Source organism: Triturus cristatus, chromosome 4_1 (assembly GCF_964204655.1).
Source record: "Triturus cristatus chromosome 4_1, aTriCri1.1, whole genome shotgun sequence".
Classification (NCBI taxonomy): domain Eukaryota; kingdom Metazoa; phylum Chordata; class Amphibia; order Caudata; family Salamandridae; genus Triturus; species Triturus cristatus.
The window spans coordinates 1,011,799,238-1,011,823,659 of NC_140585.1; the positions used below are offsets into that span (position 1 = coordinate 1,011,799,238).

Here is a 24,422-nt window from a genome sequence, read left to right on the forward strand (position 1 = left end):
GACTGGTTTTTGTTCTAGAGACTGCCTCGTTCAGTTGCTAAGGCTTCTGTGTGACGTAGTCTCACTCATTTGAGTTTAATAAAGATGTCTTTTGCTATTTCAACTTCTTTTGCCAAGTTCTTTGTTATATTACCCTGAGAATGAAAATTTCAAGTACTACACTGTGGTCCAAGACAGGAAGAACTCGAAGTCATAGGGTGCTACCCCTGGCACCGCTGGGGTCCTAAAATCTAAAGTACTACAAGATACGTTTGTGTGTATTGGAGGACAGTCGTGACACGAGAGAATGCTAGCAGGAGACAGTGAAGGCCAGTCGATAAGATCTGATCAGGAAATAATAGTGTGAGCCAACAGATAGTTGAAACAGGGATTAGAAAAGCCAGACAGGGATTAGTGTACTTGGCTAGTTCTAACACCAGCTTCGCAAATAAAGGCCGAGGACGTATTTTGACACCGGGCTACAGAAAAAGCAGAATAGACTTCGTTCGCCGTGCTGCCTGAGTGATGGCAACACAAAATGGCGGCGGGTCACAAAATGGCGGGTTGATTCAATCGTGATCGAAAATCGAAGTTCCTCACTACTGCTCCACTTCTTGCATTATTTACTCAGTCTTTTTGGTACTTCCAGCTTCAAGCCTTCCTCTCCCATTGGTGGTTGAGTCGTCGTTTTCGGATTTGGCTAGAAAATAATCAGATAATTCTGTTATATTGGCATCAGCCAACAATTAGCTAATTCGACCATAATTAAATTCCCTCCCGATTACTGGTCAAACGCTCACTTGGGATGCATAACCTTTTACTCTGTCATCCGTTAGATTTGCTCTCCGTTACAAAGTGTTGGACCTCAGAGGCTTCCCCCTGACCAAGCTTTTCTTTACAAAAATGGATTTAAAGCTATCCATTTTAGTCACCGGAGGCAGCTTTGCTATTATTTGTAGAAGTTCTTTGACAGTTTTTCCTCTCAACTTAACTCTTTTCCTTGTGCTGAAGCACTTGGATTTCATACACTCATCGCATCATCATTATCTCTTGTGGGCCATCTCTGTTAACAGGCTGCTCTTTCCACTCACGATTTTGGAAATTAATTTGCTGACTTTTTTTACCTCCATCAGTCCTCCTCAGGCATTCCCTATTAATGTCATTCAGTGAAGTTAACATACGAGTGGACATACCCTCTAGTTCGGACTCTGCATTATTGCTTGACTCACTCTGATCTTAACTTACAACAAATGGTAATAGGGCCTGTCCATAAGGCCAGCCATTGTTCGGACCTCATTTTCACTCCTATTGTTTTGATCTCGTGTAATTCATCTTCCCCCTGTGCGTGGGCTGATCATTTGATTGGTAGGTTTCTGCTAACATGTCCCTACTGTTGTGCCTCGGTATTCTCCTAGGTGGCCTTTAATAGGCGTGCCTAGTCCACACCATCTGCCGAACGTATTACAAATGCTCTTTCATAAACCGGGCGCTCCTCGTCAATTCTCACCTCTGCTTTCTTAGAAAAAGACATTAAGGATTTTAATGGCTGGGTACTGTTAGCCTAAAAATTGTTCTTGCGTTCGTTTTTTTTTACATTTTGCACAAAAGAGACTGAGCACTAGAAAAGCCCAGAAAGGTGCACACTCCGTTTACTCCCCATGGAGAAGGTCTGGAAGCGAGTGAAAAGACACCGGAAGCCTTTTATGTGTTTTGTAAATACACAGATGGCTGCATTCCTGAAGTGTCACTATATGTTGCAAACACTCTCTGAGCGGTGAATATTGTGACATGAATAACCCAGTGCTAATAAACCCTTGCCATTTTCCTTTCCTCATACGTATAGTCAGAAATGCACCCATATTTAAGATTTTAAGCTATCCTGAATAGTCCTCGAAGTGCTACTTATTTTAAAGATTGCTACTTTTGCCTTCGTATGTTAGTACCATGCTACAGAGCACCCAATAAGTGCTCTTCGGCACTCATTCGTAAGTGGACGTTAGCTTGCATGCTGTATTAGCGCCATTAGATTGCAACATCTACACTTCACATATAACACTGTCACAGTAAAAAAAGAGTGTTAAATTGGCCTCAGAGATCACGTGAAAGCGTGGTATCTTAAAACGTATATATTTATTTTTCGTTTGCGTGAGGAAATAGGCAACTTTCAGTGTGAGTCGTTAGCAGAGCTGCTTCAGCACCCTGGACAGAGCTATCAGTGTTTCCAGTGTAAACCGCGCCACCTACCGGTCATAAACTGCAGTGAGCCACTATAGCTGCGCATCCGACAAACACCGCTCTCCAGAGGTACCGGTTACGAAAGTTGTAGACTACTTGAAAAGAAAGCATCATTGCCAATCAACACGGAAAACCTTGGGGTTGACAGAAAATCAATAGAACTCTGCCATAAAGCCCGGAGGAGAGTTGTAAGTTGAGAGATATAAAACAAAACTGCTCCTCCAGACAAGAACTGCTTATGGACGGGAGAGAGAGATGCTGCTATCGCCAGGGCTTTGCGGCACACGGTTAGATTACATTTTACGAGATACATTGTCCTTCTCGTGTTTGTATTATACGCTGATGTGCCCTCGTGGACTCTTGGGCATGGCGGGACGAGAAGTGAGAGGGGTAAAGGGCCACCGTCTATGCAGTACGGTACTGCCCTATTCATGGTATGGATTTTATAAAAGTGCATACTGCCTCATTATTGTACGTGTTTGTTCAAGAGAAGTTTTATCTCATTAAAATAATTACACCCCCGCATAGAAGTGCATGAACTCTCCATTAGGACTAAAGAAGCGCAGGTTCTCAGTATTTGACAAACCTGCCCATTTAAGCAAGATACAAGACAGGTGTCCCACGTTGAAAGATGTCACAGTCCAAATGCACCTGCTACGTTTGAGGCGCTTCCCTCTCTCACACCTCTCTCATAAGCCCCCCACGCAGGAGCCCTTAAACATACGCATCTCTCTGAGACAGGCGTCACTCCCTCACGCACTAGGCGCGCCCGGCTCCCGGGTGGAACGAGGCGTAGGCGGGGCGGGCTATTCATTCAGAAGTCACACGCACCCGTCCCATGACGTCACTCGGCCGCTTATATAGTAAAGGAAAGAGTGGGAGCCCCCTTTATGGTCCAGGCGTGCAGGCGGGTTGGAGGCCAGCGCAGAAACGGCAGCAGTCAGCTCACATCATTGCTCACTCCTTCGTGGACCTCTGCCTCTAAGTGTCCGGCCATGGCGTCTCTGCGGATCCCCCTAGCGTGCCTGGCGCTCCTGGCGCTGACCTCCTCCGGCACGTGTGCAGGTACTGGGGAGCCGTACTCTCGTCCGTCAGAGCCAGGGTGGTGCGTCACCAGTGGGTCTCCACTAACTAGGGGCTTCTGAAGAAGCGCGGGGTGCTTCTGTTAAAGAAAGATGCCGCGAATTTGCTAAACTAATTGTAGTTAGTTTGAAGGAGACACGCGCAGCTGCATTAACCCATCTATAGAAGTGCCGAGCTCTACTTCTGTCTTCCTGTCGGGGTGACTTGTCAGATCTTCTCTATGTTTGTGTAGGTTTTACACCGTCACTGCTGCTGGCTACCTCCCGTGCTCAGTTTAGGTTGTGTGTCAGTCAGTCAAGAGTACTTGATTCGGTTCATATCAAAAATCATAAAAGTATATTACATAATACACCAATATCAGGACCACATAATTAAAATATGACAAAACAATAATACTAGTTGTTATAAGCCATACACGTAAAATAATTTATATACAGACAAAATTTTATAAAAACGAAAAACAGGAAACACAGACAGATTTCATAATGTCCCACTGTAAGGCTGTGACCAATTAATATTTTTCCTCAGTCTTAGTGCTATTGATGAAAAATTTGCTAAATTAAAAATCACCCAAGGATTTTGCAACAACTGTAAATACAGAAGGGCGGGTTTGACTTGTTTAAAACCTCTGTCTTTAATAAGAGGAATAATGAACTTTTTACGAATGGGGCAAAGATGTTTACAAAAGAAAATAAAGTGCACAGTGTCTTTAACCCCTTGAGTGCCCCACCCTTTCCACGCCCTGTGCCGGGCGTTTCATTAGCGGGCGGGGCTCATGACGAGATAGTCTCGTCATGGGCACAGCGCAACCGCGGCCCATGACGAGACCATCTCGTCATGGGCACTCAAGGGGTTAATGGAAAAACGATCACAGGAACAAATCTCCAAATCCATTCCCTTCGTCCACCCTGGGCGGTCAGTGAGCAGAAGATGGAATTTATTCAATCTAAACTTAGTTAACAAATATCTATGATTCATATTGTTAACAGTTCTCAGATAGGGTTCTAAACCACTGGTGGTAATTAACAGCTGGTGAGCCCTTACTGTTGGTTTGCATAATTCCATTTCTTCCCTTGCTAAATATGCCAACTGGTCATATGTATCTTTCACCCATTTCACGTCCCCCTTTAATAGCTTTTGTGGGTGATCAAACAGTTCTGGACGACCCAAATCTGTGGTTAATTTTTTAATATAATTCAACCATGGAATGGTATTACCATGCTCAAGGGCTAAACAATCCCTGAGAATCTCATGATTCAACTCTAATTCAGGGTTTAACCATAGTGAGATCCATTTAAGTAGCGGGGCTAAGGCTATGTGATCTGTAAGATAATCTACCCCGTACTCCTGATGAGCAATGTATCCAGGTGTCGACTGGGGGAGAGATAAAATGGATTTCAAGAACTTATCCTCAGCTACTTGCAATGCCTTTACATTTTTCCACCCCCACAGGTCCGCTCCTTACATAGCTATTGAGATACATTTTGCATCATAGGTTTTCAATACGGCCTCTAAAGGTTTTGCCCCTAAGTAACGGGCAAAGTCCAAAACAGCCAGGATGGACCTAGAGAAAGCATTGCGTTTTGCTACTAATTGGGGCAACCAGGTGGACTTATCGTCAAAACCCCCCCCAGGTATGGGAATCTTGAAACCCTAGATAGAATGTTCCCTTCACAGTGCAAAGTCTTAAGTCTTTTGGGCTTACCGCCCAGCATCATTACATGTGATTTCGAAAAGTTCACACTAAGATCCAACAATTTCATAAAATTAGCAAATATATTCAAAAGACATTGCAGCCCCACCGCTGTGCGTGCTATTAGGACGGCATCGTCCGCATATAATAGAGCCGGAATAAAAAACTTGCCAGCCCTTGGAATATCTTGGGACGTCCCCATAAGGGTCACACCCAAATCATTGATATAGAGGGAAAAGAGCAGAGGGGCTAAGATACACCCCTGCCTAACCTCATTAATAATCCCAATCTTTCCCGTACAATTGCCTAACCTATCATATCTAACTGTAGCTGTTAGGTCTCTGTGTAAATCGGCCAGAAAATACACTATATTTTTATCTATGCCCAGCTTAAGGAGCAATCCCCAGAGTTTAGACCTATTCACAAGGTCAAAGGCCGAGGAAAGGTCCATGAAAGCTAAATATAGGGTGCCCCTTTTGGCAATGGTGTATTTTCCAATTATTAAGTGGAGGTTAAGGCTTTGATCTATGGTCCCTCGCCCCTTCCTAAACCCATATTGCAAACAGGAAAGGATATCTGTATCTTCCAGCCAATCATTTATTTTGCTTAGAACCACTCGCCCCAGCACCTTGACCACAGAATCAATAAGAGAAATGGGGCGATAACAACTGGGGTCTCCTCTATTACCTTTCTTAAAAATGGGTATGATGACAGATTCAGACCAAGTGTCAGGAATCCCTACAGTACATACCCTATTAAAACATTGGTTAAAACTCTAGACCAGGTCTTGATATCTGATTTAAAGAGATCGGCTGGGACGCCATCGGGTCCCGGAGTCTTATTGCTCGTCAGCTTGCCTATAGCGTCCGCCACCTCATTCTCAGTAACCGTTAAAGTATAAGGGTAAAAAATGGGGGTACACATAACCTCCTCCTCAAGATTATCCCCTTCATAGACTGACTTAAAATGAGAGTACCACAACTGTTCCTGAATACCACAGTCTAATTGATTATTGCATTGATTGTGGAAAAAGGGTTTATTTACAACAGCCCAAAATTTGGCGCTGTTCCTAAGCACGTCCACAGAGGTTAATTCTTCCCAGGCATCCTCACGTATCTGCCTTCTTCTAGTTTCCAGAGCTTTCTTGTAATTTTTCCTTAATAAGGCCACTGGGCCCAGTTCACTGGCTTACAGTTCAGGGCAGCCTTCAACTTTTTACTGGCTGCCGAACAGTTATGATCGAACCATCCCTTTTCAGCAGGATCTTTGGCTATCCCTGTACAACTAAGATCTGCTGAGATCTGAGTACAATTTTTTGAGTAAGCCTCTAAGACCCCCGCATCATCTGCTTGCAGGTTCAAACATGTGTCCAACTCAGGGCCTGCCTCTCTTATTAAATTTGTATGAAAGTCACCCGGTATGACTCTATTCCATCTAATCCTACGGGCCTGATCCGTAGGACAGATATCGAATTTGTTCTTTCTATTTTTGACTACCTCAGGCTTAGTAATCAGGTCCGAGACACTGAGAAACACTGGATTATTGTCACTAAATTGTGACCAAACCAGCGAATAACCATGAATCCTATCTCCCAGTGCTAAGCTAATAAAAATATAGTCAATAACTGAGTGACTTCCAATCCCCTTAAAGGTGGGTATCTCCTCATCCATCATTGTTGGAAGCATCAAACCATTGTCTGGCAAAATAATTTCAAGGAGATCACCCTGTGCAGTGTTCAAAATGAGTGTACCCTTGCTCAACTGGGCCTAACAGATCTAATGACAGACATTTGTCTGGGCAACCATGAATGTTAAAATCACCCATAACTATAATAAAGCAATCATTAATATTAGCCTCCTTATAGTCTGCCCAAAAAAGATTTAACGTGGACAGATGATCAGTCGGTGTAACTCTATCATAAGAGTTATAAAAGTTAATAATTAAAACCACTCTTGCATTGCTCAAGGAAATCTGTACAGCCTAGCAATTACGTGATCCCGTGTCTAGTTGAGTGTGGGTACCGGGGATGGAGGCTGAAATTAGAGTGACCAGGCCGCCCTTCGCCCTCCCCATATTAGATTGACCTGCTGGGATAAAATAACTAGTGTATCCATCCAATGTCAGATTATTCCCTATATCCCATGTTTCTTGTAAGCCTATAATGTCACCCAGACCTAGAAAATCCCTCCAAACTGGATCATCAATTTTATGTTTGAGGCCTGCAACATTCCATGTTACCAGCTTTGCAGATATACCCCTAACCTCTAGAGCACACCCATCTGCAAGGGAAACTTTTCTTGCCAAAGTCCCTGAAATACAGGCACTAACCGGGGTAACTGGGAGAAGAGTATCCTCACAAGTTCATAGTCATTCAATATCGCCCAGATTTGAGAATGTGTCAAATCTATTGAAGACCTGGACTGTGAAGGAAATTCATAAGGATCTCTCCCTTTAGATGGATCACTGCCCACAGACCTGGTGTCATGTGGGGGGTAAAAAAAAAAACAAAGGGAGTACATTTACATATTCATTTAGAATTCTGGCAGACCCAGCCTGCCTCAGGATATTATCCACCAGCCTGGGGGATCTAAAGCTTATGACGACGCAGTCGCCGTCTAAGCTTTTCTTGGTCCTACCCACCCACGGCACCCTTCTTATCATCAAAAATTTATCATACAAATGCTGTCCCAAGACTGTTTTGTTAGATAAAAAATGAAGGGCCTTATTTTTTAGTGAGGTCCAGTGTTCATTTTGTCCACCCTCAATTTTAGGAACATTGGCAAGTATTATAGTGTAGGGACATGCCTCTGCAGGTAAATGTAACGGCAGTTCTCTCTCATGGGGCTGTACTGAGGAACTTGATCTCTTCACTGGACTCCGGAGACCCTGTTTCTCACCATGAGTGGCTCTGATAACTCTTGGCACTGAAGATGGAATACTAGGGCCTGCCCTCTGGGGAGCAACTAGGGGTACTGGTTGTTGAAGTGGGGTGATTATAGAGTCCAACAAGTTATTAACAGACGCTGTGGCTACTTTTAATGAGTGAGCTGCTGAAGTACAAGGCCCCGACTTTAAGTCCTTCATATTAAGATGTGTTTCAATAGACTTAAGACGATCTTCTATTGATTCCAGCTTGGGGGCGAAACAAATGACCTAAAACGAGCATCCAGAATTTTAACAAAATCCAACATACTTTCCTTACTACTATGTTCAATATCTAGGTTCAAACGGTCATTACTGACCTCCCCCTGGCTCTCACTAGCTATAATTGGAGCTATAAATTCACTTTGGGCCAGCCCAGATGCGGAATTGCTATTTCTTGGCTGATTTGCCTGTTGCCGGCTACCATGAAGAGTGTTTTTGGCCTTCCGTTTCATAGGGGCAGTTTTACTACGAGTAGTTGCTGTGTGTGGTCCAGCCCTCAATAGTCTGGTACCTGTGGCCACAGGGGAAGGGGCTATACTTATTTCAAGTGGAAGAACAGAAGAAATCATAGAATTGTCAGCTACTATTGACCCATTGGAAATCAAGTGGGGATGTGAGCATTCTAGTGGGGCGTCAATAGGAGCAATTAAGGACCGGGGAGGTAGGTGGCTAATAGGATCCAGGGCCAGTCTACGCTCGACTAAATCGATCTCCCTTGCAACAGCCGTTTCTACCTGTTTCAAATAACCGTCGAGTGTCCCCTTCCCCATTGCCTTCATGCCTGTTTTGCTCCTCACTTTAGCCATACTAGACGGTTAATAAACACCAGTTAGTGTCTCGCTTTAACGAGGACACAAAATCAAATAAGACACTATCAAAAGCCAACCATACACAATCCTAGGGCGCAATAAGAGCACAGGATGTAAGGGGGGTGTCCCAGCCCAGCCTCCTCTGGCCTCTGAGGGCCTAAGAGGGCCCGCCCTTTGCCCGGGCTTAGCCCGGCGCCGCCTGCGCGCGTCTCGCGACGCGGAAGGAGCCTTTCGTATTTGGCGCCTCCGGGCGCGGTAGTGGGAGTGTTTGGGGCAGCGGGGCAGCGGCAGCGGGAGGGAAAGCATCCAACACACAAGACTGTCCAGCAGCCCGGTTTCCCCAGCAATGAATCCCAGGTAAGGGCGCTCCGCTATTCAGGCCACAAAGGAGTTTCCCGCTCCACCGAGGGAGCCTTTCGTATTTGGCGCCTCCGGGCGCGGTAGTGGGAGTGTTTGGGGGTGGTACCACTGGCTGGCATTCTGGGCGACGAAGTCCTTTCCCTCTGCTCGGCGACCGCTGCGAACACCAACAGCAGCGGCAGCAGGAGGGAAAGCATCCAACACACAAGACTGTCCAGCAGCCCGGTTTCCCCAGCAATGAATCCCAGGTAAGGGCGCTCCGCTATTTAGGCCACAAAGGAGGTTGTGTGGTGTTTGGTGCTCGTCGTGTCTACTGGGAAATGCTCCTCTTCCCAATAGGCACTGACATTCTCTTCCCTTCATCTTGTAGAAATGGAGTATATTGGAAGGTGTGACCGTTTTGTAGTGAGTAAATTACCTTTTCTTACATAGCTCACAAAGTGAACTGGATGGCCTCTAAGCACAGGTCTTGTTTTATTTTTTTTATTTTTTGCTGAAAGGAGAAATTAAGCACAGGAAGATCGAGCGATTTCTACAGAATCCCACGAGGTGGTTAGACACACTACCACACTTATTTTAACTCCTCCATTGCAAGGAAAATTGCCTTTGTTGACCCAGACGCCAAGTGACCCCTCTTTTACAATGCACAAATAGTGAAATAACCGCATGCCGAACAGATTGCATTTTTACCGAAAAATGACCACAGGGACGCAAAGCCTGAGTAAATTAAGCAAGGGCAGCTAAAACATAATTTCCGACAAACTGAGCTTGAAATTCTTACATTTTAAAGCACGCTGTGCTGAAAAAACTTGTCTTTGTTTTATAACTAAACAATTAACGATTAAGTTATAGGTTGGTATTAGTATGGGGCTTAGGTTCAGGGCTTGGGGACTGTGTTGTGGACAGGGTATAGAGTTGCTTTTAGGGCTAGAAGACTAAAGTTAAACGTAGGGTCAAGGCTAGGGATTTCAATAGGGCTTGCGTTAGGGTGATGGCTAGGGTCAGGCAGACAGGTACTGTTAGGTATAAGTTCTGCACATCTAGTTAGTGCTGATCTTAGGGCCAGGTCTAGGGTTATCTTCAGGGTCAACATTAAGTTATGTGTTTGGTCTAAGATTAAAGATATTAGTACGGTTATAGTTAAGGTTAGGTTTCATGCTAACGGACACAGCCATGAGGAATGGCCGCGGTACACCACGCCGCGTAGCCACAGGTGACCTGACTTGGGGCACGCTCCCCGCTATGGAATCTCACAACGAGAGAGCCACGGAGTAGCGCGGAGCAGAGCAGAGCGGTTATGTTATGCTTCTTATTTTCGCCCCTTTCCTCCCGCATTAGTCCTGTTTTTCTGCATTCTTTTTAAAAAGGGAATTAACTCACTGTGACGGAGGCCACGACGAAACAGGGGAAAACAGAGGAAAACGGAGGTCCCATGAAGCCAGGGAGAGCTGGCACAGGTTCATAAAGAGGACGTGCTGGGAGCAGAGCAGAGGTGAAGAGGCTGCTGCTGCTCCGAATGTTAAAGGCGGAGGAAGGATTCTAGCCTGCTGCAGGACTTTTGGACGCTGTCTTTGGAGAAGTATAGTAAGATTATTTAGTCCTTTGTAGGAGTGTCTAAAAAAATTCTGGTGGGATAGTGGTGCCTTCTGGGAGCTGGTGTCCTGGACGGTTATTAGGGAGATCTGACCGCATTTTTTAGGCGGATTGGGGCGCTCCAGGGATATTAATGCTGTGTCGTATAAGGAGCTTCAAGGAATGATAAAGCCTAAAACTTTCCTGGAGGACTTTCTAGAGAAAATTGATGAAAAAAGCACTTTGATTTGAGCTCCTAGCCCCTAGCGATACCTTGGACTGTTCCTTTCTGTAGGGGAAAGACGCCTGCGGGGGGGGGGGGGGGGGGGGGGGAGTTGTACGGCTTATATAGCGCAGATATGAGGAAAAATCTGCAAACACGCCCTAAAGCAAAAAACCGTATGTTGCTTGCCAAAGAGACAAGAGAGCTAGCCCGCCTGGCGAACAAGCAAAATTCGTCTAAATTAATGGATCAGGACTCAACATTTGAGAGCTCAGATGAAGAGATTGAGGTGTGCTTGGACCAGGCAGATACATCGGATAGATCTGGCAAAGATGAAAAAATAACCGCATTGGCCCTGCAGCAGAAAAGCGATGCAGATAACGGGGGGAAAAAAAGAAAACAACCAAAGAAACCAGAGAAGCAAAACAATTCCCGGTATTTTTGAAGAAAGTGCTAGTATGTCAATCTCCCCCCTCCCCGGCCCCAGCTGTAGCTTCGACCCCAGGTTTGGCTTCCACCAAAGGGGTTCTTGGAATACAGGAGGACAATTCAGGGCCATCATCCAACATAGTCGAAATTGTGAATTCCATGAGAGAGAAGGGGCCACAAGGTATTTCAAATGCTATCCTCGAACAGGAATCAACTTTAGAAAATCCCAAAGGATTATCGCAACAGCAGCAGGGTGGAATTAATAACAACGGGTCTCCCCTGGTTCCACAACCACCTAGTAAGCCGCAAACTCCCCCACCTCCTTTACACCTTAAAAATTGTTCTCGAGAGTTGTCATCAGAGGTGGATTCAACTTCAATTACGGGGGTGATGGGAACCCAGCCGTTAGCCATGCTAGATACCGCTACCTTTCTGCCTGATCTTAACTCTGTTACGGAACCAGCTAGAGAATTACAGATGGATATAAAGGATATGTTAAATTTAATTCTACAAGAAATTCGGGACCTTAAACAAAATCAAAAAGCGGAGTTGACCTCCCTTCGCCAAAGGTTAGATAAAATGGAGGAGCTAATGTTGAATTTTCCCGTCAGACTAAGTTAAGCAGAAGTCCGAATTTCAACTCTTGAGGATCAAATGGCTATCGTATCCAAAGAAGCTAAGACTACGGCCAAAAATAAACAAAGCCTGGAAAACAAGCTGGAAGAATTGGAAAGTTATTCCAGGAGAGCGAACCTCTGCATTGTTGGTATTCCCGAAGGATTGGAGGGTTCACAGCCCCTCCAGTGGATTAACTCCTTCATGAAGCAAAAGATTGTCCCGGAATTTGTTGGTGATTTAACAATTACCAGAGCCCATCGGGTCCCTGCCCGTCCGTTCCCCAACTCTTCTAAATCCACGGACGTTCCTCCTGAACTTCGCAGACTTCCGGGTCAAGGAGATGATCTTGACCAAAGCAATTCAGCAAAGACAGTTTGATGTTAATGACACCGCTAAATGCCGAATCTTTTCAGATATGACGGCTCCAGCCGCAAAAAGAAGGAAGGAATTTGTAAAAATTCTTCATCTTTTTAAGGCGAATGGGGCACAAGCATCGATTGCTCAGCAATCTAAGCTTAAGGTTTTGGTTAGGGGGAAATTCTTCATGTTCTCTAGTTTAGATGAAGCACAGAGCCTTCTTAAAGAAATCTCCCAGGGTCCCCCCCCCACAGCTTAGAGGCTGATGGGCTCTCAATTACGCTACTATCTTAGTTGAGGACCTTAGCCTAAAGGGTTAAAGGGTACGCCTCCAGAGATTCGAGATATAAAATATTAAGGAATTAGGTAAAAGGGAAAGAGGGAAAGGAGGGAAGGGAAGGAAAGGGGGAGGAAAAGAAGGGAAAAAAAGACCAAAGGGGGGGGAAAGAAAAAAAAAGAACTCAGGAGATTCTTAAAGGACTTAAAATATAACAAAAAGGGGTAAAAGAAAATATATATATATTTCTGTAAGTAGATGACGGGGGGAGGCCACAGGTTTAGGTCACCAGGGTGTAAATACATGACACCCCAACTAGTAGGGAAGGGGCAGTGTGGATGGTGTGGTGATGGGTTAGGGGGTCCACATTTTGGGAGGCGCAAGGGGTAGTAGGGCAGGGGACGTGGGGGGAAAAATGAAGTCCTGGTTAATTTTCTTTGCCCATCGAATTCAATCAGAGATGATATCTGAGATGTGGAATTTGACTCTTTTTGCTTGCCATTTTCAACTCAATAAGTCATTTGAGGTGTGGTATTTGAGTGTGAAGGGTTGTTATAGTCGGCAAACGCTCTGGCAGGATAGGTATGATGGCAAGTAAAGAAGTATTTAAGGTTGTTTCATTTAATGTAAATGGTCTTAATAATGGGAAAAAGATGTGGGCAATTGAAATGTGAATCAAAACTGAAAATCCGTCTGTTATATTGTTACAGGAGACACATATTTCTACTAGTCGATTGGCTGATTTCTCTATGTTTAGATCATGGGCCTCCTATCGGGCTTTGTCTTCATCCTCTGCTTCACAGAGAGGGACAGCCATATTTCTGAATAAGAATCTACAGGCAGAGGTAGTGAAAGTTGAATCAGATCGGGATGGTCGTTGTGTTGGATCACATGCACCTTCAAACAAATGTTTACACCAGTCACATTTGTGAATTTCTATGCACCTACCGAAGATCAGCCACAAGTTTATGAAGAATTATTTCAGTCCTTGAACCCGGTCTTAGGTGACATTTTAATGGGGGGTGATTTTAATATTCTTATGAATCCTCTAATTGATTCTTCAGGGTCAAGGAAAAGGCAGATGAAACCTAGATCTTTTAAAATAGTACAACAATACAGCGCAACATTAGACCTACATGATCCTTGGCTGGTGGCTTTTCCCTCTAAAAAATCCTTTTCGTGCTGGTCGGGCAGATTTCAATCCTCATCTCGAATTTTTTTTTTTTTGGTCTCTAGTAGGCTCCGTTTCAACCATCAGACTTTCCTACCCAATGGTTTTTCCGATCATGCTATGCTGAGTTTACAGATGGGGGTGGTAGAAGATGTTAAATGTCCTAAAAGGTGGTCCCTGAACCGGCAATATCTGCTGGAAGAAGAATGGATAGGTTCCATGGCATTGGAAATTAAATATTTTCTGTCACGAAATGTCGAGACGGCATCATTAGCCATAATATGGGACACTCTCAAGGCTTTTTTGGGGGGTTTAGCTATCGGGAAAGAGGCCAATTATATAAAAAAAGCTGAAAAGGTAAAAAAAGATCTAGAAAAGAAAGTTCAAACTTCATATGCCTCTGTCCTGCATAACCCTTCCCCGACTAATCAAGATCTTTTAGCTCAGGCAAAATATGAACTCAGCTCTAACTACTATGCTCAAAGTGAGGTGTTGTTCCAGAAATCTAATAAAAAAATCTATGAGCAGAGTAATTTTACAGGCAGGTTCCTAGCGTGGCAGGCTAAGGAACAAGCCGCTTCCAATCGAATCAAAAGATTAAAATGCCCCTTATTAGGTACATGTTCTGAAGACCCAGCTAAAATAGCTGATATAATGGTGTTCTGCTTGGGTTTTCGGATCGGGTGGAACCCGCTCTACAGAGCCCTTCCGACCCAAAACAGAACGTTACCCCCTCCCTAGGGTCTTTTTACACCCAAATAACCACATATATACGTACCACCTAAGGACAGGGAATTCCTATTATATATATATATATATATATCAAGACCTCACAGCCTCACAATCTCAGCAACCACAGTCTCGCGGCCTTAGGCAGACCCAGAATCTCCTACCCATTCGGCAGCGACACACACACGATCTCGCGACCTCAGTCAGGTCCAGAATCTCCTACCCATTCGGCAGCGACACACACGATCTCGCGACCTCAGTCAGGTCCAGAATCTCCTACCCATTCGGCAGCGACACACAAAGTCTCGCGACCTGGGTCAGGTCCAGAATCTCCTACCCATCCGGTAGCAACACACAAAGTCTCGCGACCTGGGTCAGGTCCAGAATCTCCTACCCATTCGGTAGCAACACACAAAGTCTCGCGACCTGGGTCAGGTCCAGAATCTCCTACCCATTCGGTAGCAACACACAAAGTCTCGCGACCTGAGTCAGGTCTAGAATCTCCTACCCATTCGGCAGCGACACACTCACGATCTCGCGGCCTCAGTCAGACCCAGAATCTCCTACCCATCCGGTAGCAACACACAAAGTCTCGCGACCTGGGTCAGGTCCAGAATCTCCTACCCATTCGGCAGCGACACACACACGATCTCGCGGCCTCAGTCAGACCCAGAATCTCCTACCTACACGGCAGCCTTAGCACGAGCTCATCCTATTAGTACACGACAGGGGAATTGGGACTATTTATCAGATCACACAAAGACTATTAGTTGAGCACAACCTGTTCTCTAGTTCGAGGGGCTTGTTTTCCCCCTCATCCAGTTACCACTTACCTGACCAGGATTAACCTCTGTTCATTTTAAGGCTACTCTGACTAAAGAATAGGCTATCCTCCTATACAAAAGTACACAACACATGCTAACGTACAATAAGCTAAATACTTTATTTAAATGCCACATGCACATTTACGGAACACATCATACATATATAACCTGCAAGGAAAGTAAAAGATTAAGTTATACACTTCAAAGAAAAAGGGATCGACTTCACCTTGAGGGTACGTCGCCTGTACTCAATGGTCATCTAGGTTCCCTTTTCGTCTATGCCTCGGCTTAGCCTGGAAGTCACCCCTCTGCAGTTGTGGGTCTGCTCCCTTCTCCCTCTCCGAGTCACTGGAACCTCGTCCTTATCGGCTACTTTCTCCTCTTTGGATTCAAGTTCATCATCAGTCTTCCCTGGAATAAGTAATAGCTCTTCTGCTAACGGCCAGATGCCGCCTATGGTCTAGAAGCAAGTGCCCTTATCTCACTCAGACTTTCACTAATATAGAAGTGCATTCCCTCATGGAAATTTCCAGCTCGAAACCTGCCGCCCACCAAATTCCTGTACCTCCCCGTACCAAGGACACTTTCCCAGCCGGCCGGCCTGATGTAGTGTCTTCGGCATGAAGAAAAATACAATCCTTCGATAAGGGCCGGCCTGAACCGGTTCTCTCCGAGCGAATAACACCTCATAACTAAAACATCCCCCTCCCTCTGGAAAGGTCCCGGGCTGCCGGAGCAGAAAGAAAGATGGAGTCTCTCCCGTTTGAGGCCTACCAGGCCTGAATTCAACACAGCTCCATGAAACAACCTCACTATAGGGCAAATTATCCTCAAGGCTAACGAATCTATCCCCTAGGCTATGTGTATAGGCCCTGAGCTAAGGGTAGGAGCACGGGATGGTGTCACAAATGTCTAATAGATAGGCCCTACTCACTACTCCAGTCCTTAGACTCGGATGGAAAGAGACTGAAGTCATATGGATTGCTCTGCAACACCGGAAGGCCGGGAAAATCAAGCAGTACATTCCACCCTTGACTTCAGTCTATCATATATATACTAAACGGAACTAACATCTGTGGAAGAATAATATGAAACAAAACTAACTGATCTATGTCTAGTACCAGATGTGCAGAATTGAAGCAGTGAAGGGATACACTGAATAAAACAACAGATAGAAATTAAAACAACAAGAGCAATCAAAATGCCACCTAATGTGTGGCGTAGCATATTCATGTCTGGCAACCAGTTAAAGAGCCAGTCAAACCAGCTCTGATCAATGTGTTTCCTAACTTCATTAGTTAGGTCATGCAATTTATCTATGTGTGCACGAATGGATTGTGTATGATCAGATAAGTTAAAACAGCAGAGACCTTCGAAATCTGAACAACCATGTCCATGTTTAAGCAAAAGATAATCAATGGCTGCTCTATTTTGCAAAATGGCCCTACGTTCACCCTGGGCGTCTAATAGCAAGTCAGACAAGACTGTAGAAGTATGATTAATAGATTTGACCATCCAGCAAGCCATTTTCCCAATGGATTTAGCATTATAAACCGCCAAAGCAGGGACACCAATAATTGAAACAGCTAGACTAAGGTATTCAGACTTGGAATATAAATGCAAAGATGAGTCACAATCCTCCTGTAACGTAGTTGTATCTCGGAGCACACGAGAGTTGGCATTTGGATGTGATGAGAACATAAGTAAACTGAGTCTAGTAATGGCACACGGGCCTCCGGAAATGTTCGCAGGGACATAGGGCCAGGAAGTATTACCACATGAGAAAAGCCATCCGGCAGGTAGCAATATTGCACGATAGTGACTGGGAGTAACTACCAAACTATTGCAAGTCATATTGTTCTGGACTGAAGCACATGTGGTCGGTGTCCTCTGGAAACACAGAGTTCGTTCATGAGATGTGAGAACAGTGGCGCCTCTTAACTTGAGACGTAGACATTCAGAAATTGCATTAGGATTACATGTGAGGAAAAAGCATAGATCACCTTGTGTAATGTTATACGTAGTTATTTGGGATTGGATGGGAAGTTGCTCATTCGGCAGTTCAGTACATAGAGGACAATATGCATGGGTAGCAAAATCACCCAGAATAATATTCGGACGAGCCTTTGAAACGTTAAAGATGCTTATTAACGTCTCCAGCGAGGCGGGGACAGCAACTAGGCACGTCGCTAAGATATCGTGCACAGATCTCATCGGTGTCAAACAGAAGTGAGGGGCATCAGTTACTCTTTTCGCCAGCAGTGTCCAAAAATTCGATGACGAGTCCCACGCATTGAAGGAACGCAACACTCTAGTTCCCAATTCATCCCGGGTTAATGGGATCCCTTCTCTCTCTCCGAAGTAGACCGAACGGTGTCCAGTACCGACACATCCTGCAGCAACAATCCAAAGAATGATCTGAAAAAGAACCAAACACAGGCATTAATCATTCTCGTAAATAACATTTATCAGCTGGGACAGCTTCCCAGCTATCTTTCCCTGGCCTCATAACCAAAATGGTGTTATCCTGACCGGTGGCAATAACCTCTGCTTGTTCAGGGGGATTCTTAGGCGATTGCACCCAAATCTTGGCTCCAGGGTTATCCGTAGAGCCAAAGCCTTTCTGGCCTCGTACAGTTAGCAAAGTTGGGGCAGTGCCTTTCATTATTTCACCACTGAAAACAGGCATAATGAGTAATTGAGCCACTCGGTCGGTGCGGTGTATCAGCAAGTCATTCTCACTGCTATTTAGCAGAAGTACCTTAATCTCTCCCTGATAGTCGCTGTCAATTACCCCTCCAAGTACCTGGATGCCTTTTACAGCCAGCCCCGATCTAGGGGCGATCAATCCAAAATTCCCCGGTGGTATATGAATACCAACACCGGTAGCAATGATGACCCGATTTTTGCTTTTTAGAACGGTGTCATCCATGGCATGCAAATCTAAGCCTGCCGACCCTGGGGTCGCTCTGCATGGAGCCAGAGCTTCGGAAGTAATTTCCCAATACATCACAGTTTCATTAATTACATTAGGCATAGTCTCAACCTTTGGGGGGAACAAACGCATAAGTGGAGATTCAGCATTTAAAAAAGGACGATTATTCAGGATTAATAGTGCTTGGGGTAAAAAGTCTCGCCAATTTTTATACTTGTCATCTGTTAATTTACGTAGCTGATCCTTTAACAGGCCATTCAATCTCTCCACCAGGCCCGAGGCCTGCGGGTAGTAAGGTATATGAAAGATCCACTCAATATTGTTTTCCACACAGAATTCCTGTACCAATCTTCCACGAAAATGGGATGCATTATCAGATTGAATTTGGAATGGCACACCATATTACATCATAATCAATTCTAATGTTTTAATGGTATTCAATTGGGTGGCTTGCTTACATGGAAAAGCTACCAGCAAACCACTATATGTATCGACAATTGTGCAAACATATTGACAATTTCTGCTCATGGGAAGGGGTCCGATGTAATCAATCTGCCAGATTTGAGCGGGCAATTTCCCGCGATGTAAATGACCTCTAACAATTTGGGGTACTTTACGCTGTCTGATATGCTGACAGACGGGACAATGTAGAATAACATTTTTGATTAGGTCCAGGGGAATATAAATTCCTCTATCAGCAGCCCACCTGCTAGTGGCCTTCTCTCCAAAGTGTCCTGCCTTCTGGTGTGCCCATTTCGCCAATCCCGCAATATCAGGATCTTGTCTGTCCACCACTGCCTCAGCAATTTTAGATTTCTCATCTGCAATGTTATGAAAAAATTTGTCAAGAGAATCTATGGGGGTGTGAGCATCCACATGGAAGATGGTAACAGTACTCTGTGGGAGCATTTCCCAAATCTCTTGCCATAACTCTTTTCCCCATAACTCTTTGGAGTGTAACCTCCAATTATGGGAATGCCAGGTCGGTAACCAAACGGCCAGTCCATTGGCAGTGGACCAGGAGTCGGTGAAAATATGGCATACACCAGGTAACTCCTGTTTCAAAACTTGATAAACGGCATAGAGCTCTGCGAACTGACTACTCTTCCCTTCACCAGTTGTGCTCAACAGTTTCTGTGTGATCAGATTATAAGACACCGCCTTCCAGTGCCGTGTAGTTCCAATAAATTTTGCTGACCCATCTGTGAACCACACATGGTTCCTGTCCTCGACGGACAAATCATCAAAAGGTTTACCCCACTTGACAGGAGACTCCTGTTCTAAAGGTACAGAACACTCACTCTCAGTCTCAGTCGATGGTGCTTGCGCCACTTGCTCATGTAAAGACGCAACTCCTTTCGGACCCACACGTGCCCTGTCTTGTATGTACCATTTCCATTTGATCACACTCGCCTCCTGAGCATGCCCAATTCGATGAGTTTTTGGTGAACTCAAAACCCACTGCATAATAGGAATTTCAGGACGCAAGAATATGTCATGTCCCAATGTTAATTGCTCGGTATCCACCAAAGCCCAATAACAAGCAAGTAGCTGTTTCTCAAAGGGTGTATAACGCTCACCAGCATCAGGTAGCTTTTTGGTCCAAAACCCTAATGGTACTTTGCACCTGCCTTGTTTCTGCCACAGACTCCAGTTTGCATAAGGGCCTTGCACAGACACATTCAAATCCACATCACCATCACGTACAGGCCAAAGATCCATAGCATGTTGAATTGCCTCTTTCGCTAGACTAAATGCATCTTGTTGTTGCTTACCCCATTCAAATGCATTCTTTTTACGTGTAACACGGTACAACGGGGCCAATATTTGACTCAAATGAGGAATATGCTGGCGCCAAAAACCAAATAAACCAATGAAGCTCTGGGCTTCCTTCCTATTCCTCGGAACCGAAAAATCAAGAATCTTCTGTTTAACTTGAGGGATCACCTCGCGGTGTCCCTCATGCCAATTAATACCTAAAAATTTTACAGCTTGGGACGGACCTTGTAATTTGTCCGGATTGATCTCCCAACCTTTCCCACGCAGACACTCAATGACTCTATCTAATTGTGTCTGAACATCCTCTTGTGTTTCGCCTTGGATCAAAACATCATCAATATAATGACATATCTGAATTTTGGGATGAACTGGTACCTCAGTCAAGTGTTCTGCCACCAGCCGGTGACAGATCGTAGGGCTATGCACATAGCCCTGAGGAAGACTTCTGAACGTCATCTGACGCCCGTTCCACGTAAAACTGAACTGTTCCTGACACTCAGGGGCAATTGGAATAGAAAAGAAAGCATTAGCAATATCGATGGACGCATACCATGTACCTGGATGTGTTTGGATTCTTTCAATCAGGGTGATAACATCCGGTACTGCAGCAGTCAAAGAGGGCGTGTGTTTGTTCAATTCTCGATAATCAACAGTCATGCGCCAAGAATTATCACTTTTACGCACCGGCCAAACAGGATTATTCCAAGCAGAAGTAACTGGAGTTATAACGCCTGCATCAACCAACTCCTGAATGGTGGTACTAATCTCTTCATGACCACCCGGAATACGATACTGCTTCTGACAAACCACTTTGGTCGCCTGGGGAACTTGTATGGGGGGCATCCTTAAACGACCAACCCGTATAGGTCTGGACGAGATATAATGCGTCGTTCCAAATTGGTAACACCCATCATCAAGATGCAATGTCATTCCCTTCAAAATATCAATTCCAATTATGAATTCTAGAAGTGGCACCACTAATACAGAATATTCCTTTCTAGGGATTCTACCTATTCTCATTTCAAGCAAAGTTTGAACTGCAGGGGTTTCCTTTCCTCCTAATCCGGTAATAGTGAAAGGCTGCCCTGTAAATTTCTTTGATTTTCCATGAATAAGAGTGGCCTCCGCTCCTGTATCAACTAATGCTCGGGCCCTTTGGATATTACGATGTCTCCAAAAAATATCAATATCTACATAGGGTCTATTATCTCTGTGAGCCCATCTGTGTACCGGAGCTTGACCTATTTCCTAGTCATTCTTACTGCATTCTGTGTACCAGGACAAATCAGGATAAAGACTCTCACGTTTCTTAGGTATCGGTACCTCCTGTTCATATCCATCTCTATTACGAAATGGATTCCTGTCCTCTACATTGCACTGCGAGTTTCGATCGGCCAAACTGTATCGATCCTCCCTCCTTCTCAATTCAGGGGATTGATCCCTATCATCTCTACGTCTGCTGTAAGCATAATCATTTCTCCCCCTTTCCTTTTCCCCCTCTCTCTCCCTGTCCCGCTCTCGACGAGGGGACAGATCACGTACAGGACGCCGATCATCACGACGATCAAAGCGCCCACGGCGATCATCATCACCGCTACCATCAGAACAACCACGATCACACTCAGTCGTTCGAACACGCCGGGCACCCTCCTTCCGATCTAAGCCCCGTTTGCGAAACATCTCCCACAAACGAGCAGTAGTCTCACCATCAATGTCCTCCCGACGCACACCGTCAGCCAAAAGACCAGTAAAGATATCACGTCTAGTAAATTTATATTCACCAGGAGTACGGGTGTCAGGCCGGGACTGACGTTCAGGTTTAAACCACTCACCCAACTCACCGAGTTGGCGTACCGACTCCAACACCGTAGATAGTACATTACCAGTCTGGTTAATCAACAAAGTCATCATGACCTGCTTGTAGGCAACAGGAGAAGAGCGAATGATACGATTCCGCACAGAAGAAGTCAACATCCCATCAAGCAATCTGTCAGCAGTGCCCAGAAAAATAGCCGTTTTCATCACTTCCTCCTTAAGACGTTGCGCAGCATCACGCAAGGTATACCACGGCTTGTCATTGACAGGCCAGTCAGATTCAGTAGGATACTTCAAATTACAACCCTCAGTCGCCAATTGGAGCAAAGAAATCTGACCACCACCATTATAGTTACGAAAATGATCTTGTACAGTAGAATCCAAACTCAAAGAACAAAACTTCAAACAATCGCCAGTGTCCAACATAATACCAGCAGCGCCTAGTTCATAAAGGCGCACCATCCATGTGAGTAAAGCCTCACCAGTCCGCTGCCGAAAGCGCTGCAAAATATCACTAATTTCTTGTTGGGTAAAATCTTCCAAACAGTCCAAAGAAACACCCTGCGGAGCATTGGGAGACTGCTGCAACTTCCGACGAAAAACCGGATGCGCAGAAACCACGGGACGAGCATCACAAGGAGCCCGAGCAGTACTAGTAGAGGGACAATCAGTGTAAGAAGTATCGATCCCGCCCGAAGAACGAGCGCAATCACGGGGTGCACCATCAGAGGTGCGAGAAGTAGACTTACTTCCATGACGGGAACGAGAAAACTCATGCATAGCACATTCCTCACCCGAGGAACAAGACGTAGTCGAGTCCCAGATATTACCATCCCATTCATCAGGATTCCAATCCAGTCCAGCTTTCGCCACGACCAGACGCACTTTACGCGACGAAACACGACCACGCCTGTTCTTGTACTTATAACGAGCAATCCGCACAGCCGCCCTTTCGGCAACCGTTTGGTAAGTGTCAAGTTTGTCGGAAAGCAACTTATTTTGACACCGCAATAAAGTGTTAGAATTCTGAATCTCAACAAGGTGTGATTCCGCATCCTTAAAAGAGACCTGCAATTTCAGCAACCTCTCATGCAGAATCCGATACGCAGACAGAATAACCCAACCTCTGCGCCCCAAAGCGGGAACCTCCTCACCCTTCAAGACAGGTGCCGTCTGCAAACAAGTAATCACGTCAGCCGGTTCCGCCGACTCCAAAGAAGAATTCCAATTTTCACTCAGACCAGTAGAATCAGCCCACTCTCGGGCCAAGGCACCATAAGGCGTTGAATCCCATCCGGGAATATCAACGGACAATTTAAGAGTAGATTTCGATTTCCTAGAAAACATCGCGAAAAAGAAAGAAAAAGAAACGCAGAGAAAAGAAAGGAAGAGAGAAAGAAAGAGAAAGAAAAAGTATACACGCAAATATACAAAAAAAGAAAATCACGCACACGCCGAAAGCAAACACAAGACAACCACAACGCACACAGGTTACGTAAACAGTTCGTGACGCCAAATGTTCTGCTTGGGTTTTCGGATCGGGTGGAACCCGCTCTACAGAGCCCTTCCGACCCAAAACAGAACGTTACCCCCTCCCTAGGGTCTTTTTACACCCAAATAACCACATATATACGTACCACCTAAGGACAGGGAATTCCTATTATATATATATATATATATATCAAGACCTCACAGCCTCACAATCTCAGCAACCACAGTCTCGTGGCCTTAGGCAGACCCAGAATCTCCTACCCATTCGGCAGCGACACACACACGATCTCGCGACCTCAGTCAGGTCCAGAATCTCCTACCCATTCGGCAGCGACACACACGATCTCGCGACCTCAGTCAGGTCCAGAATCTCCTACCCATTCGGCAGCGACACACAAAGTCTCGCGACCTGGGTCAGGTCCAGAATCTCCTACCCATCCGGTAGCAACACACAAAGTCTCGCGACCTGGGTCAGGTCCAGAATCTCCTACCCATTCGGTAGCAACACACAAAGTCTCGCGACCTGGGTCAGGTCCAGAATCTCCTACCCATTCGGTAGCAACACACAAAGTCTCGCGACCTGAGTCAGGTCCAGAATCTCCTACCCATTCGGCAGCGACACACTCACGATCTCGCGGCCTCAGTCAGACCCAGAATCTCCTACCCATCCGGTAGCAACACACAAAGTCTCGCGACCTGGGTCAGGTCCAGAATCTCCTACCCATTCGGCAGCGACACACACACGATCTCGCGGCCTCAGTCAGACCCAGAATCTCCTACCTACACGGCAGCCTTAGCACGAGCTCATCCTATTAGTACACGACAGGGGAATTGGGACTATTTATCAGATCACACAAAGACTATTAGTTGAGCACAACCTGTTCTCTAGTTCGAGGGGCTTGTTTTCCCCCTCATCCAGTTACCACTTACCTGACCAGGATTAACCTCTGTTCATTTTAAGGCTACTCTGACTAAAGAATAGGCTATCCTCCTATACAAAAGTACACAACACATGCTAACGTACAATAAGCTAAATACTTTATTTAAATGCCACATGCACATTTACGGAACACATCATACATATATAACCTGCAAGGAAAGTAAAAGATTAAGTTATA

The 24,422-nt window shown here is 45.3% G+C and overlaps 1 protein-coding gene across 1 annotated transcript in view; it reads left to right on the forward strand.

Annotated features, from left to right (window-relative positions):
* Positions 1–3,104: 3,104 nt before the first annotated feature.
* LOC146855976 (neurotensin/neuromedin N-like) overlaps positions 3,105–24,422 on the forward strand; it is a 142,060-nt gene continuing 120,742 nt past the window's right edge. The window contains exon 1 of the mRNA XM_085650691.1: positions 3,105–3,279. Coding sequence (XP_085506817.1) covers positions 3,105–3,279 — 175 coding nt within the window. The remainder of the gene's footprint in view (positions 3,280–24,422) is intronic.